This window comes from Sorghum bicolor, chromosome 1, assembly GCF_000003195.3.
Source record: "Sorghum bicolor cultivar BTx623 chromosome 1, Sorghum_bicolor_NCBIv3, whole genome shotgun sequence".
Taxonomy (NCBI): Eukaryota; Viridiplantae; Streptophyta; class Magnoliopsida; order Poales; family Poaceae; genus Sorghum; species Sorghum bicolor.
In genome coordinates, this window is record NC_012870.2 from 4,271,015 (window position 1) to 4,287,565 (window position 16,551).

Genomic DNA, 16,551 nt, shown 5'->3' on the forward strand with positions numbered 1-16,551 from the left:
CCGCAACATAATAACTTTGCTTATTAATCATGGTGGACCAATCAACAGAATAGATATCTTGAGTATCAGTCATATATCGTTTATATTTTGCATGATTGTTTGCAGGTGCTGCTTACAACACCAACCACACCAACAGATAGGATGAAGGAAATCGCAAAAGCTTCAGAAGGATTTCTCTATCTTGTGAGTGTCCAGCTCCAGGCATATATATTTTGTTTAACTTTTATGTCTGCACTAGTTAAGAGGGGTTTTTTTTTATCCTGAACTAGCACATACCACATAAGCAATAATATCATGCCTCCACATTAATGAAATGTTATGGCGATTCTTTTGTGTCTTGCTTGTTCATCTCATCTAACATGTTTTCTACGAAAAAAATGTAAAGGAAAGTATTTAGGTTTTAAGTAAAAATTATGGCACCTGGAACAAATGCTAGCCTTTCTGTTTCACCATCATTTTCAGCCTTTGATCTTGAATATATATTTAGGTTTTGGTGGCATTATTAACCTGTGTGTTATGCAGGTGAGTGCTGTAGGGGTTACTGGTGCACGCTCAAACGTAAACTTGCGTGTAGAACATCTTCTTAGGGAGATCAAGAAGGTTAGTAAATATAACCTGTTTGTCATCAGTAAACAGAAATGAGTTTTAATGCACTAACATGTCTATAGAAATTTGTGTTCAAGAATGCTTATCTTCCTGACTTTGCAGGTTACAGATAAACCTGTAGCTGTTGGTTTTGGTGTATCGACTCCAGAGCATGTGAAACAGGTGTAGTAGACTTCTAACTTTCTTCTAAACATGAGGTCTAATGGTATCTGTGTTACACCCTTTTGATATCTTCATCAGTAAACAGATCGCAGGCTGGGGAGCAGATGGTGTGATTATTGGCAGCGCAATTGTCAGACAGTTGTTTGAAGCTGCTATTCCTGAAGAGGGTCTGAAAAGGCTTGAGGAGTACACCAGGAGTATAAAGGCTGCTATGCCATGAGATGATCACTCGCTGCACAGGCAAGATAATTAGAGCATAGCAAAATATTGGTTTTAGAAATATTCTGGCCATGGGTTTGGCAGCCATAATTCATCTTCTAGTGACTAGTGCTGCATGGTATCTCTACAGTGGTGAGAACAAAGTCCAGCTTTGCCTATAATACAAAAGTTCATACTGAGTTAGTGTGACATTTCTGATGAAAAAGTGATTGTGAAATATCAGTTCATACTGATAGGCAGATCCTTTTTGTCTGAAAGATGGAATGTTGGGATGAGGTTGCCCTGACTCTTTAGAGGATAGGAATAAGAGAGGATAAGGTCATGATGATTTATATGGCTTTCTGCTTGCTTCAGGTCTTCCGCTTGAACCCACCAGTTGGTGTCCATGGATGAGGCAGCGTGATGGCTGATTGGCTGCACTGAAAACGACATTTCCTTGAGCCAATTCGTCTTGCTCTCTTCTGGAGGACTTTCAAGGTCCATCAGAACGATCCCAATGGACCCAGATGTTGGTGTTTTGGATAACGGAAAGTCAATTCTGTCCTCTATTTATGTCGGGTCCTTTTATAGCCTACCCATATTTATGGACTTATGGTCAAATCAGTCCCGGAAGTTAACACTTCTCTAATCCCAATCTATGGAAACTTTTCCGATACTCATCATATCATGCATATTATTATTGGTAACATGTTGGATGAATAAATTCTTTAGCTTTGTCATGCCAGCATGAAACGTATCTGGATGTGAAGAAGCGGTGTTGATTTTGAACTGTCCATGTACAGGTAGTTGCATATGACTTGTCTCCCTTCATAGCATTTTTGCAGCTGTGCTTTGACGAGTGAACGAACAGCTTGGATTGGATAGGCTCTACTCGCTAGTGCAACGGCTAGGGCCCATGAAAAGTCAATTGGTTGCGCCAAGACGCACCGGGCATCCGGGAAGCGACGCGCTGCCCTCTTCTCGCGTTCAACCTAGACAGCGTGGAAAAAGAGATGATGAAGAGTCAGGATCAGCATGTGAGTTTTGACTCCGGCGTTTGCTTGGGTTCTTTATCGAAACACACGGCTTCAAACCTGGCACATGTACATGTTTGGGCAGTCACACAAGAAGCATTTACACAAAAGAACATGAAAAAACCTGAAATCTAGTAGTACAAACTAAGGGCCAGTTTGTTGGAGCTCCAAATGAGCTCCCGCTTCCGAGTCAAAATATGAGGCGTTTGGCAGCACTTCTCCCTCAGGTGTTTGGTAGAGCTTCTCTCTTGACTCCATGACATCATGGTAGATCTGGGGCGAGGAAGGGTGTCAGGGCATAGGGGAGATGGGGAAGAGCGCAGCGAAGATAGAAGATAGCTTAACCACGGCACGGACGCATGGTGGAGGCCGGAGAGGAGTGACCTGGTGGAGAAGGTCTTGACGGAGGCAAGGAGGTGTGAGTGAGACAAATGAGCGGTGCTATGTAGTAGAAAGTGAGTTTTTTTCTACTCCTCGCTCGTAGTACAAACTACACTGGCGATGTTTAGCAGCACTCTGCTGATTGGTTGGTTTTCATGTGAAACGAAATGGTGGGAGCACTATCAAACAAGTCCTAAATTTGGGTGTAAGAGTAAAACCTGAGTTATTTTTGTACTTAATAAATTATATACATTGATGAGAAAACCATATATTACTAGAAAGAATGTGGGGAAGCATATATGTGTGTTAAATAGTAAAGTACTCCGTGCATATTAAAAAGAGTATGTATGGGTATGAATTTGGACGGACACTTATCTAGATTCATACCAGGAATTATATATTTTCTAGATGGAGAGAGTACATCAATATGCATCTAATTTCTTGAGAATTTATTTTGAAAAGGAATTAATTTCCCGACTTGATCTGACGTCGGGACTTCTATAAATAAATAGAGAAAAAAAAAAGAGAACCCGGCAGCGTACAAATTGGGGGATACAATCAAGTGAGTCTTTCTCCGTGGAAAGAATTCAAAGGGCGTGGCTTTACTATACTTTGTTAAAAAGAAAAGGGCATGGCTTTTTGGATGAGACGAAAAATCTCAATCAAGCAATAACAAGGATATCCCTCCATTCGGAAACGGGAAAGGAGGAGCATCCAAGAAGAATCTATGCCTGCGCTTAGGTCATGTCACTGCTCACTAGTGGCGCACGAAAAGGATAAACTTTGGATCACATAGTAATCGACCGTGTCCACGTCAGGTTACAGTCGAGTCGTGATTCGCCTATATCGACGCCATGTCACCATCGGTCCATCGCGATACACTGACATTTGGAGGTGCCGTCTAATCCTTCCTTTCAATTCTAGATTGGTGAACGCCATGTGTTAAAAGAGGCAACCATTAGATTTTTTTTCTTTCTTTTTTTTTTGCATAATAACCACTCGAGACGAAGAAAGTCTGTTCGTTTAAAATTATCTGCCGAATCTACCAGCCATTCAGCAATATTTTTCTCTCATAACAAATCAGTGAACAATACTTTCAACCATGACTTTTTAGACAAGGCTTTGAGGTAAATTTTTAAAACATATATTTGTTCACAATATAATCTATGACATCAATAATTGTAACCGGCTAGTTCTTACTAACGCAATATCAACTACTTCTGTTTTCAAATTGTAAGTCATTCTTACTTTTTATGATACATAACTTTTATTGTATTGAGATATAATTTATATTTAGGATGTAGCAAAAGCTATGTAGCTGATTTATAATTTGGAATAGAGAAAGTACTTAGTAAGTTAGTATCCTAAAATTTGTTTCTTACAAGAAAATAAACCAATAAATACACGTTGTTTATAAATTCTCATTTATACACGGAAATATAGACACAAAATATACTTCTCGAATTTTGTTTCTTTTTTTCTTGGATGTGCAAAAGATTTATTTATCATTGCATTAATAAGAAAAAAAATAGCTTACCATACAAACGACACGGATCAAGCATGCTAGGTGGTCTAACATCTGGACCAATCTAGCATACTATTTCTAGGTTCGATATTACATAAGAATTTTGTTTCATTCAAGGAACCAAAAAGAGCACATGCCATGGACAAATTCTCATCTCTACATGAAAATAGACACAAAATACACATTTAGAAAAAAGAAGAAGAAGAGACTAATACTTTCTTACTGCGTTCATCTCAAAATAACTACACATCTTATGGGAAGTTAAGCTTTTTAAAATTTTAGTTATATTGATAAAAAAAATTATCTAAATTCGATATCTTTTAATATGTTTATATTGTGAAAATATATTCCACCTTGTCGGTGATATCCTCAACGTGTCATTGATTTTGATTAGTACTATGGTGGTATAGATAAAAGGCAGCTTTCGTTACCATGAAAAACGATGCGTGTATAAGGAAAAAAAAAGATTCATGTCCAAATAAAAGGACAAACAAAACCCACGTTTTTAAAACTGGCGTGCGCGTAGAGCCGTAGAGGCGTGAAAGCCGTCCGTGCTGACTTCCATTATTTTTACAGCCACCGTCCCACCCCATCTTCTCTTCTTCCCCTCTTCGGCTCTTCCCTTCCATTTTTTTTTCCCTCTTCTCTTCCACCAAACCAAGCCTCGCGAGAGAAATTTCTCCCAAATTTCAGATCAAATCCTCGAATCCTCCAACCCCTAGCGACCCCTCGGAGAATTCTTCTCAGTAGCGTCGCGATCCGGCTCGATCCGGCATGGAGCGCGTCTTCTCCGTGGAGGAGATCCCCAACCCCTACTGGGCCCCGCCGCACCCTCAATCAGCTGCCGCCGGCGCTGTTGCTGCACCAGGTGGAGGAGGAGGAGCTGTGGACGCGGCGGGCGCGATGAACCGGTGCCCGTCGGAGTGGTATTTCCAGAAGTTCCTGGAGGAGGCCGTGCTCGACAGCCCGGGGCCCGTCCCTGGCGTCGGTAGGGGCAGCGTTGTAGCTGGAGCTGAGGCGCCGGAGAGCAAGCCGCTGGGGCCCGCGGCTGCCTCGAGTTCGGTTGTTGACCCTGTGGAGTACAACGCGATGCTCAAGCAGAAGCTGGAGAAGGACCTCGCTGCTGTCGCCATGTGGAGGGTATGGTCACTTGCCTTTAGCTGCAGCTCATCTGCAATGCTGTTTGGTTCCTATGGTCAGGGCTCGTAGTAGCTTGTTTGTGTTCTTATGTGACCAGTGTGTGATATACATGTACTGTGCTGCTCCGCATAGTTTTCTTAGATATTTATATAGTGGCCTAGAGCCTAGAGGATACGAAACAGCCAGCAGTCCAGCACAGTATCTCATATTCCTATCCCTTTGCAATGAGATGGCAGTGCAAGTGATCATGTGCTTTTAGGACTAGGGAAATGTGGAATTCGTGCATTTATGGCATTAGGTTATTGCAGAGATCCTATATTTTTGTTGTAAGCTGACAATTACTGCCATTTCATGTGCGGGTGGTTAAATGCAACTGCTGTCGTGTACACTGGTTAAATACTATCAGCTTTGTCTGTCTCCTATGCGATTTTGTTGTTGCTGTGATAAGTGAATTAGCTTGTTTTGTATATAGTCTTGGGAATTATATGAGCCTGGCTTATCAGAATATTATAGCTACTGGATATGTTTATCAGAACTTCATGTTTCAAGCATCGAGTTATCTTTCTTTAATGTCTGTAATCGAGTGATTTCCCATTTTTGTGCCTACTGCCTAGCATCAAGTACTACAGTAACATGAGCGGGAACTCAATATGCATGGTTTCATTTTTTCTCCTAGCACTCTTTCTGTATTTTCGTTTATATCTAGTTTCTGTACCATTTTATCCACAGGCTTCTGGTGCAGCACCTCCAGATCGTTCTGCAGTTGCTTCTTCCTTGCCAAGTGTTGATGTTCCGCATGCAGCTCCTCTTAAACCCATCGGAGGTAATCATCCAGTCATCATTCTGCTGCGTCTTCAAATTGATTGTGAAACTTAGCTCAGATGAGCTTATATTTCAGTGCTCTATACTTGTGTAATAGGTATAGAGTATAGACCTTCAGTTTCCTCTGTCCTTGTCCTTGTAAGCATCATTTTTTTGTGAGGTTGCTTGCTAGTATCCATTTGCGGTTGGCTTAGGGTCTGTTTGGTTTGAGGGATGGGGGATAGAATGGAGCGGTTCTGTTCTTACTGGTATTTGGTTGAGGAACAAAAAGATGGAGTGGCTCATGCATGGAGTACTCGCTGAGATTCAGAGTGAGCCCATTCCAAAAATTTTGCCTGTGGCCATGGTTGGGCGGACCATAGCCGGACCTGAGGTCAGGGCAGGTTTAGCCGCACGCGGCACGGCTGGATCTGGGCGAGCGTAGACAGCCGATGAGTGGAGATAGCCGGAGCAGCAGGCCACTGTCAGATGTGGGCAGGCCTGGGGCGGCCATGGGTGAGCAGAGCTGCAGAACCATGGGTGATGTCCACGTGCCCGCCGGGGCGGTTTTCGTGGAGCGGAGGAAGAAGAGGATAGGATAGGGAATTTCACTGACATATGGAACGCAGAGTTACGGTGACTTAACAGATCTTTATCTCATTCCTCTCATCCCTCCAACCAAACAATAGAATGCAACTGCTCCATCTCTTGAACCAAACATCAGATGGAACCATCCCATCTCTAGAATCTGGGATGGAACCATTCTATTCTACCTTGCTCTCCAACCAAACGTATCCATAGTAAACCATAGGAAACTTGATATTCTGTTGTGAGTTTTCAAAACAAAACACCTTGTGATTGTGAAGCCTTTATGGTTCTATCCTTATGGTATGTCGTCCATTACTATGTAAGGGTATGCACTTCGCTTCACAATTGGACCAAGTAGCCGAATCACGATTTCACTGACATAGTGCTATTTTATTTGAGTAAACATGCACACACTGTAAATGCTAACCTTTTAACTTATGTATGACATCTGGTTGAATGACTGAACTATGGTCTGGATTGGATCTTGGGCACGTATCAGGTACTGAAAGTCTAGTTCAAAACAAGCTAGCTGGTGCTCCAGGTGTGGGATCAGGTCCACATGTAGTACAAACTGCCGATATCCCTATTAAGCAAACCACTAGCTCTTCCTCACGAGAGCAGTCAGATGATGATGACATGGAAGGAGATGCTGAGACTACTGGAAATGCAAACCCTGTTCAACAAAGACTACAGAGAAGGTGATCCTTTTTTTTACTTGTTTGAGAAATGTATGTGCATCATGACTTGACTTTATGGCCAACATTGTATATTTGTATGCCATGATAATTATAATTTGTATTGCCATTGTTATCTTATATGCTATAGTATTATTTAGTGGACCAATTCTCAAGTAGAGTGGTCTGCTTGTTTTTGAGATTGGCAATACTTTTAGCCTTACTGTAAAACTGGTGTTGGCTTGGTGCCACAAGCCCACAACCATACACATGTAATTCTTGGAGTTGAGGCCAGTTTTCCTGACTGTTTCCAGGAAGCAATCCAACCGAGAATCAGCCAGGCGTTCGAGAAGCAGAAAGGCAGCTCACTTGAATGAACTGGAGGCACAGGTCTGATGGGTTATGCTGTTGTTTTTACGTGCTGACAAATTCTTGATATTTTTGGGCTCTTGGCTAACGAGCTGGAGTTGTGGATGTCTTGCGACAGGTAGCACAGTTAAGAGTTGAAAACTCTTCGCTGTTAAGGCGACTTGCTGATGTTAATCAGAAGTTCAATGAGGCTGCTGTTGACAATAGGGTGCTAAAGGCAGATGTTGAAACCTTGAGAGCAAAGGTACGCTGCTTTGTCTGGCTGTTTGAGCCCTGCATCTGTTGAATTAGGCACTTTGGGTTGTTTTAACTGCTAGCCCTAGATTTTAGAGATAATCCATGGTCATTGCATAGTACAGGCCTTCAATACATAATTGGATGTTCTTGGTCATTCTGATGGAATGTGGGAATGCATCATGTTTTCAGGTGAAGATGGCAGAGGACTCAGTGAAGCGGGTAACAGGCATGAACGCGTTGTTCCCTGCCGTGTCTGATATGTCGTCCCTCAGCATGCCATTCAATGGCTCCCCAACTGACTCCACCTCTGATGCCGCTGTCCCCATCCAAGATGACCCAAACAGTTACTTCGCAAATCCAAGTGAAATCGGAGGCAACAATGGTTACATGCCAGATATAGCTTCCTCGGTTCAAGAGGACGACAATTTTGTCAATGGGGCTGCTGGCAAGATGGGCAGAACAGCCTCGCTGCAGCGGGTGGCAAGCCTGGAGCACCTCCAGAAGAGGATGTGTGGAGGGCCGGCTTCATCCGGGTCGACCTCCTAGGTTTCTCCATTGCATATGAAAAAGACCCTGATGCCTAACGGCAAGATGATAAATTAACAATTTCACATACTTTGTAGTGGACATTGCTAATCCGGCGATGCGCATTCGTTCGTTGTGGACTTATGGGTCAAGTGCTATTGACTTATTTTGCATTCTTCATGTGGATCTCTGCTCTCTGGTGCCCTTGTGCCAACTGCTATCTGCTGCTCATTGCCAGAACAAATTCAGTTTCCATCGACGAGCACGCCCTGTGCGGCCGTGCCTTTCGCTAGTTCAGTAATGAATGGTCGAAGATATGTCAGCGACATAGTGACCAACACCGGGCACCCACTAGGTTTTTGAGTGCCACACTCGGTCAATGCAAAACATAAACACAGCTCCTAGCCAAAAGGATGGCATATATGAGGACATCAACTGTATAATAACAGTATAAGGCACTTTTCCAAATTCCACCACCAGATTATAACTTTCAACATTACTGTCACGGTACAGGCTCTAACAACTACCTTGTATATATGATTTGTTACAAACAAAATCCTTGCAAAAATTGCGGTGGATGTGAACAATAATCAATGAATTGGGACCGTGACATGTAAGGATAGCCTAGCTACAGAAGACAAAAGAACTCTGGTCACAACAGAGGCTCGTGCAGGTTCCCTATCGCTAGCAGCTTCACTGCTTCTCTTCATCCACTAAAAATAATTGGCGATACATAGGCAGGGCACCATCAAAATATGCCCATCCAAAAGCACAGGGAGATGATCCACAACGGGCAGTTTAGCCTCTTCTATAAGTAGATATTTTGTACCATTCTTTAAAAGAAAAACTCACGCATCACGTATAACTAGTCTGATCTCGAGCGACTCGAGTTCTTGTAAGAATTCTTGTACAATGGGAGGAGCGAACCCCTTCCCCGCTTCCTTCTTCCACCGAAGCATCTCCAGTAAAAAACCCCAAATGACAGCATTATGACAATTGGGATAGCCCATCTGTGCAAAGAATTGCATGTTAGTCAGACACAGAGTAGCGTGCCAATATATACTCAATTGAATGGAGCAACGAGGTTACCTGTCCAGATCAAGAATAGGGCTGTACACAATGATTTCCCAGGAAGAAACAATGATGTGCCAAGCTGGATTATAGTAAAGTGATTCCGCTGACCAGAACATTCTCGTGTACGTCTCTAGGAAGATGAACATCACCCAGGCGACAATTTCAAGTAAGAAGAACTTGATGACAAAGCGGCCAATGACCACCATGACCAAAGAGAAGGTCACCAACCAATTGAAAAGCTTGTTATTGTACTCCTTGATAAAAAGAGCACGAGACTTGGCAAGCATCTGAACACAACACCAAACTGGAGCTTAGTCCATGGTTCCATGCAAACCATAACAAGTTTTTATAAAGAGCAAAAGCAGCCCCAGCCTACAAACTTGAGTAGAAATCGCAGAACCATAGAAGATATCAATGCACAGGAATACAGATAACTACAACATGGGTTCCCTCCACACTAAACATGGTTCTTAATATCTTATACTGTCTGTGCATCTTTTACTAGTTTATATGTTTATTTTGATATTCACAGATAAAAAAATATCGTAGTGCCATCAGGTACCAAAACAAATCTATCATTCTACAGGGGAAGATGTGCTAACAATATAAAAGTAACCTAATTTCATCATGTAGATTTGTAGACAGATGAAATGAAATGAAATGAAATGTAAGATGACAGCAACCAAAAACAAGAATAAAAGAAGGCTGGTTTGTCGTGGGCCACTACTCAACTAGGCTGCAAAATGTATGCATAACAGGCAAACCTTTGATGACTGACATGAAAACTATATTCAGAATTAACAGGCAAACCTTTGACATTCTACGTTCATAGCTTTCTTTTGCAGGTCCCACGCAATCCTTTACAAAACTTTGATTGCAGTGAGTAAATCCTGCATTGAATTTTGCCATGGAAGGAAGTTTCAAGACTTGAAGGTGATCCATCTTATCCTCACACTCAGAAAAGCGAGCTTCACACAGCTTTGACGATTGATATTCATTAGCTAGAAGGACGTTTCTGTACACCTACAAAGTACATCCTGTAAGTATGTAAAACATATTATCTTCTAAAGGTGACAGAAGGTGTAAGTTGAGTTGAAGGCATGTAAGAGATGCCACAGAGTCTCAGTGGTGTTCCAGCTCCAATGGAAAGATAGGAGCCACATCAAGGATATAGGATACCAAAACATTATTCACAGCATACCACAAAAAATTCAAACTGTAGTAGTGGAATTATAATTGTAATTCTATAACAAGGTAAAGAACAACAAATAGAACAATAATTTACCATGTCATGTGTACATACATAGATGCGATCACAGTATTACTGTCATGCAACAGCTTATATATCATGTGGATTTCCTTACAAATTGGGAAATGCAACCCAAAACATTGATACTGCTAGACTGAATCTTATATGCTCATTCAAAAAGAGTATAAATAAATAAATAAATAAATAAATAAATAAATAAATAAATAACCTTTTTAATCTCATCTTCAAGCTTGAGGGCCGACTGAGCAGCATGATGTTTACCAAAGTGCTGCTTATCAAAGAGAATTCTAGCTTCACCATTTGCCATCTCATGAAGTTTCTGCAGTTCGTCTACCGGTACTGGTAGGCCTAAGCCATCCATTTTCTCCCTGTAAACCTTCAGACAGCGATCAAGAATGGCTTTATTAAAAATTTCAACCAAAGATCCAGTTGATGGAATTTCGCCTTTATTCAAAGCCTCAAGAATCTGAAACACAGGAGGAAAAGTTACTAATAATTCTAACTGATCAGATACATATCAGCAACCACATGATTAAGTATTTTACCTGCTGCAAGAAAGAAGCAAAGTCCTTCCCATTTAGAGTTCTACCCTGCACAATTTTTGGTTTTACAATGGACGAAACAAGCTGCTTTAATTGCTCCCGCCGTTTTACATATAAGGGTTCAAGCTCTTTGTCCTCCATATCACATAATTTTGTTCTTTGAAGATGTGGCTGTATAAACAAAATTGTAGCAGTTACATAACTATATATAATGTTCTGTTGAGCAGTCAAATACAAATTAAATAACTGCAAGTTAGACGTTGCAAGGAAATTATCAGAAATGCACCTGGGGCAAGCTAAAAGCAGTACTGTTGTTGCCCATAACTGCCAAAGAATCTCGTATTTGATTGACCTAAAAACAAATAGAAAGAAAATTTGTAACTGAGCTTGCAACTAACAACTTTTGGCTCAAAAGTGTATATTACTAGATTTCATACACAAACTATACCTCATCAATATATTTATCACCTGCAGAAATAAATACAAAAAAGAGTGAGACCTTTCTAGTAGATGATGCTCAAATAACACAAAACTAGCAAGTCTGTAAAGTTGCTTGAGCTGACCATTATCATTAGGCACCCGTTGGAGGGCTTCATTGACCATTTGTTGAACAGATTTTCCTTCTGTTTCCAATGTAAAAGTGACCGCTCTTAGAGAAAATTTTTGTATTAACAGAGGTAACTATAGCTCAACAATTATAAGAGTGGTAGGGAATAATGGCACAACTCCAATGAAATAAGAACTTACTCCCTCCGTCCACGAAAGTGTCAATTTCTAGAGTTGTCCTAAGTCAAACTTTTTAAACTTTGACCAAATTTCTAGAAAAAAATGCTAAGATTTATAGTATCAAATTAGTATTATTAGATTCATCATAGAATATATTTTCATATAATGTGCATTTTATATTATAGATGTTGTTACTCTTTGAGTCTTTTCTATAAAGTTAGTCAAACTTTAAAAAGTTTGACTGGCACGGATCCTAGGAATTGATTCTTTCATGGACGGAGGGAGTATATTTAGAACAAATCATGTTATGATGTATTTAATCTACAGATGATTATACATTATAATACAAGTAGAAACTATATACATAACAAATATCAACGTAGTGTAACAAGCAGAAGTTATTGACTAACAAGCCCATTGATTTAGCAAGCCACTATTGTTAAGTTAGTGCAACATAGTCTAACAAACAGTTCAAACATTAATAGTACATCAAAGTTTGGATATAGTAGCAGTAGCTATTGAAATAATCATGTTGTGCTTTCACACATCTTTTCCAACAGATACCTAGGGCTAGGACAAATAAGCAGTTTAGAAATTGGTTCTATCTTCACACAAGGGTGTTTAGTTTGAGGAACCAACCCATCCTAGATGAGAATGAGATCATCCTTCATGAGGTCACCCCAACGAATTTTAGTGGAATGAGGGATGGGGTGGTGATGGATCAACTCATTCCATTCCACAAATCAAACAAAAAAGTGAGTGAGCAGATGATGGACCACCCCATTCCTCAAACCACACACTGTAAGTTTTCAGTACATAAAGGTGCAGAATGAAGCCATGTTTATGACAAATGAAAGGTGAGGTGACCACAAAAAAACTGAGGCAGCAAGAACTACAGACCTTAAAAGTTATTAATGCCACCATTTCTCTTACTTTCTATGGCACATGTTGCAAGCTACTTTGTGTTAATGACTAAAACACACATTGAGGCCCAACAGAATCGATTACGTGCTATTCTATGTGGTTAAGATTACATGCTGTGCAGATTGCAGAAAAAAATTCAACATTCATAAAGGACCCCAGTAAAAAGATTGACATTTTGCATTCTCAAACAAAATGGAACTGATTCAAATCTAATAGGGAGAACCATTCTTGAAGCAACTTACGCAGGAAATCCCTCTGGATAAGCCAGAGAAGCTTTGCTGGCTCAAAAGCAACATCTTGCCCCTGAAGAAACAAGCATTTCGACTAAAAAAATATCCATGTTCTTATTTTACAGGTTTTATATTTCATGAAATGAATCATTACCTTGACTCTGCTCACAAACATGCAGCATATAACAAAACAAAAAGGATAAATGTTAGTTTTCCAGATCAAAATGATTATATAAAAATGGAAAGACGCAAAAGAAATGAACAAACCTTCCATAGAATTCTTCAGCAATTTCAACGGCAAATGAAAGCCTAGATATATCAGCTTCACGTACCTGCAATGGCACACAATGAAATTATCCAACGAACTGCCATTGAGGGGAGAGGGAGAGAGAGAGGGAGAGATCAAGCACCGTCTCAGGAAGGTTGTAGATAAGGACTGAACTTAAGACAGTCGCCAAAGCAAATATCCTACCAAAGAAAGAAAACATTCTAATAGTTAATTCTCCATCCTAGGAAAAGTAAATCAGAATGAGCTCATTTCTAGGCACAAACCTATCATCATATACATTTGATTTCCCAACACTTTCAAACCCTTCAGTGTCTAGATAAAGGACAGAAACTTTGGAACCATCAACATCCATCTCAACAGGAGTACCCCAAATCCAAATACCTACAATATAATAGGAAAAGGTACAATACATTGTTCATAAGATCTATTAAGCAGATACACAAGCAACACTGGGAAACAACCTCACCTTTAGTTTTAGTATCTCGCATATGACCAACTCCAAAACCTGCATTGCCAAGATTGTCACATTCTCAAATAGTTCTAGTATGCAAACTAACAAATCCATGTTTATAATATCTGAAGCAACATCTAATTACCTTTATCACAAGATAAGGAGAGAAGCTGGTTGAGGAGAAAAGATTTTCCAGATCGATAGGGACCAATGACCTGGGTTAGCAAGCAGTTGGTCATTGAGGTGTCAAATATTGCAAGAAGCAATTCTTCAGATCATGATTGGTCTTGTTCAATAATGTAAAATACTAAAATGACAAACAAAAATATAACTCTTACGAATTACAAGTTCAAACTTACACCAACAACAGCAATAGGAGTTTCGATCCTTCGAATTGCTTCCAGACCTTGTTCTGAGAGACGAAGTTTAGTGTGTCCGTGATCTGGCTCCACTATTGGAAACCTGTAGGTACATACAGTGAATAGTTGATGGTAGACTTATTTGATGTCAACTAAGTATCATTAAATTCCTCATTAACTATATTTTCATAGGATACTTATTTGATGTCATAAATCTTCATAATTTTCTTTATAATTTTGATCAAACTTGAGATTCTTTGACTCTCCAAGATTTTTGGAATGTCTTATAATTTGGAACGGATGGAGCACAAAACAAGCATGTACTTTGGACAGTGTACTCATGACTTATATATGACAAATGGGCGTTCATTTAATTAAAGGCTCGGGACCTAGCAATGTTTGAAACTTTGAATCTATTCAAATTACTGGTTTCTGTAAAAGAACAGGAACATTTGCAAAACAATACTGCACACGATCTGCCATAGACCAGGCGAGCAGCCAAAGTAGTCCCAATTTCAACACTGTTTGAAAGCTGAAACAATTGCGCCCATGACATAAGTAATTCACTACCAACATGCTAAAAAAACACCAGTCCTCTTTGCCTTCTCCATTTACAAGGGCATGAAGTACCAATTATTCCTCGACATCTCACCTAACTTGTTCTACTACCTTCCCACCAGTGCAACATGAGAAACTTATGTCACACGAGATGGCGGGATTGGGAGATAAGAAATTATATAAACAATAATTGTCCGAAACTGCAACCGATGTATAGATATTTGGGTAAGCAGTCAAGCAGAGCACTTTAGCTCCTTTACGCTACAACACCTCATCATCGCGTGGCATGCACGGCGCGGACGGCGCATGCTTCCACCAGTCAACGCACGCACGAGCAAGAGCAATGCCCGCCACAGACGCAACGCGACATTCGCGCAATCCAACGCGAAACTCAGTTGGACGCCCCAACGCAAGCAACGGGGCAACGGGAATGGCGCCACAGCACCGACCAGCCATACGGATACGCGGAGCAGAGCGAAGACACTTACGCGCGCTCGAGCTCGTCCGGATCGGGATCCCCCGCGGCGGCTCCGGCAGCAGCCGCGACCGCGAGCAGGATCAGCGCCGCCGCGCGGATCCCCGGGGCCCACCGCCCCCGCCCCCGCCCCATCCCCTACGCTGCCCAGGGGCAACCAGGTCTCCTCGACGCAGATCTCTGCCCCGGGAGCGGAGGCGACGCCGTAAGCGCCCCCAATGCGGCGAGCGGCAATGGCCGCCGCTGCCTGGGCACCGGGCGGCGAGGCGCGGGATCTGGGGCTAGGGTTTTGGCGCGAAGGCGGATTCGGGCGGTTGCTTCGGCGCGAGGGAATGAATGGGAAGAGCTCTGGAGCCGCGGGGCGACGAGGTCGGAACTCGGAAGGGGAGAGGACAAAATTCGGGGGAGCACGGAGCAGCGAAAGCGAGGGTGATGCGAGCGGCGAGAAGCCCGCTTCCGTATTTAAGCGGGCAATTGTTTAGCGCTTTATAATGTCGCTAATCGCGTCGACTTGGTCCATAGGCCCGCATGGCAGTGGGAGTTGAGGACAGGCCGACGGGGCATTGTGGTGGGAGCCACGACTTGGATGCGAGCATGCGGACTTGTGGGTGTTGCTCCCTGGGGGTGGGAGAGCGAACACGTTAGCAGGGCCCACGTGGCAGTGACCGAGCGACCAATAAAAGCAGAAGATCTGGTGGTGCTCAGCTGCTGGCTATGCTTCGCGAGCGTCGGTCGCCCATCTTCCATGCTCCGTCCGATGTGCTCCATAAGGTCTCCTTTAAATTCAAAATTTTTTTAAATTTAGACACCGTATTATTTTTATTTCTATTTAAAATTATTATCTAACCATAGACTAACTAAGTTTAAAAAATTCGTTTCGTAAATTATAGACAAACTATATGATTAGTTATTTTTCTATCTATATTTAATGTATGTGTCGCAAGATTCGACGTAAAAGTTTTGTATTTTGGGTGGAACTAAACAAAGCCTAAACTACTCAAAATAACATTTCATCTTTTCTTTTTTACATATCGTTTTTTTTCTTAAGTGAAACATTTTCATCTTTAGGCCTTGTTTAGTTCATCCAAAAAAACCAGAAACTTTTCAAAATTCTCCGTGACATCGAATCTTGCAGTAGATGCATGAAGCACTAAATATAAACGAAAACAAAAACTAATTACACAGTTTACCTGTAAATCGCGAGATGAATCTTTTGAGTCTAGTTAGTCAATGATTAGACAATATTTGTCAAATAAAAACGAAAATGTTACGGTACCGAAAACCAAATAGTTTTAGTAACTAAACAAGGCATTAGTCATCTATTTTCAGAATCTATGTAATTTCATGACATGTAAATTATATCTTCTTATGAAATTATTTGTTAGTCAATCTAAAAACATGAATCTTATCTTG

At 41.3% G+C, this 16,551-nt stretch overlaps 3 protein-coding genes across 4 annotated transcripts in view; 2 read left to right on the forward strand and 1 right to left on the reverse strand.

Moving 5' to 3' along the window:
* The window catches only part of LOC8081256, a 5,510-nt gene extending 3,775 nt beyond the window's left edge, over positions 1-1,735 (forward strand). The window contains exons 3-7 of the mRNA XM_002463694.2: positions 34-183; positions 523-600; positions 709-768; positions 854-1,008; positions 1,342-1,735. Coding sequence (XP_002463739.2) covers positions 34-183; positions 523-600; positions 709-768; positions 854-988 — 423 coding nt within the window. The 3' untranslated portion in view covers positions 989-1,008; positions 1,342-1,735. The remainder of the gene's footprint in view (positions 1-33; positions 184-522; positions 601-708; positions 769-853; positions 1,009-1,341) is intronic.
* Positions 4,439-8,420, forward strand: LOC8061169 (light-inducible protein CPRF2). Its single transcript, XM_002463695.2, has 6 exons — positions 4,439-5,046; positions 5,776-5,869; positions 6,935-7,133; positions 7,424-7,499; positions 7,597-7,722; positions 7,905-8,420. The coding sequence occupies exons 1-6, from the start codon at positions 4,681-4,683 to the stop codon at positions 8,259-8,261; spliced, it is 1,218 nt and encodes a 405-aa protein (XP_002463740.1). The 5' UTR covers positions 4,439-4,680; the 3' UTR covers positions 8,262-8,420.
* LOC8061170 (guanylate-binding protein 4) lies at positions 8,679-15,622 on the reverse strand. Of its 2 annotated transcripts, none has more exons than XM_002466251.2 (17): positions 15,152-15,622; positions 14,106-14,208; positions 13,892-13,961; positions 13,762-13,800; positions 13,559-13,676; positions 13,417-13,474; positions 13,274-13,338; positions 13,161-13,167; positions 13,019-13,079; positions 11,690-11,749; positions 11,575-11,594; positions 11,413-11,478; positions 11,130-11,297; positions 10,793-11,050; positions 10,125-10,337; positions 9,330-9,601; positions 8,679-9,250 (listed from the first exon to the last, which is right to left on the reverse strand). In XM_002466251.2, the coding sequence occupies exons 1-17, from the start codon at positions 15,271-15,273 to the stop codon at positions 9,106-9,108; spliced, it is 1,845 nt and encodes a 614-aa protein (XP_002466296.1). In that variant the 5' UTR covers positions 15,274-15,622; the 3' UTR covers positions 8,679-9,105. The 2 variants fall into 2 exon arrangements, with proteins under 2 accessions (XP_002466296.1, XP_021303506.1); XM_021447831.1 differs by having other exon boundaries at positions 13,161-13,179.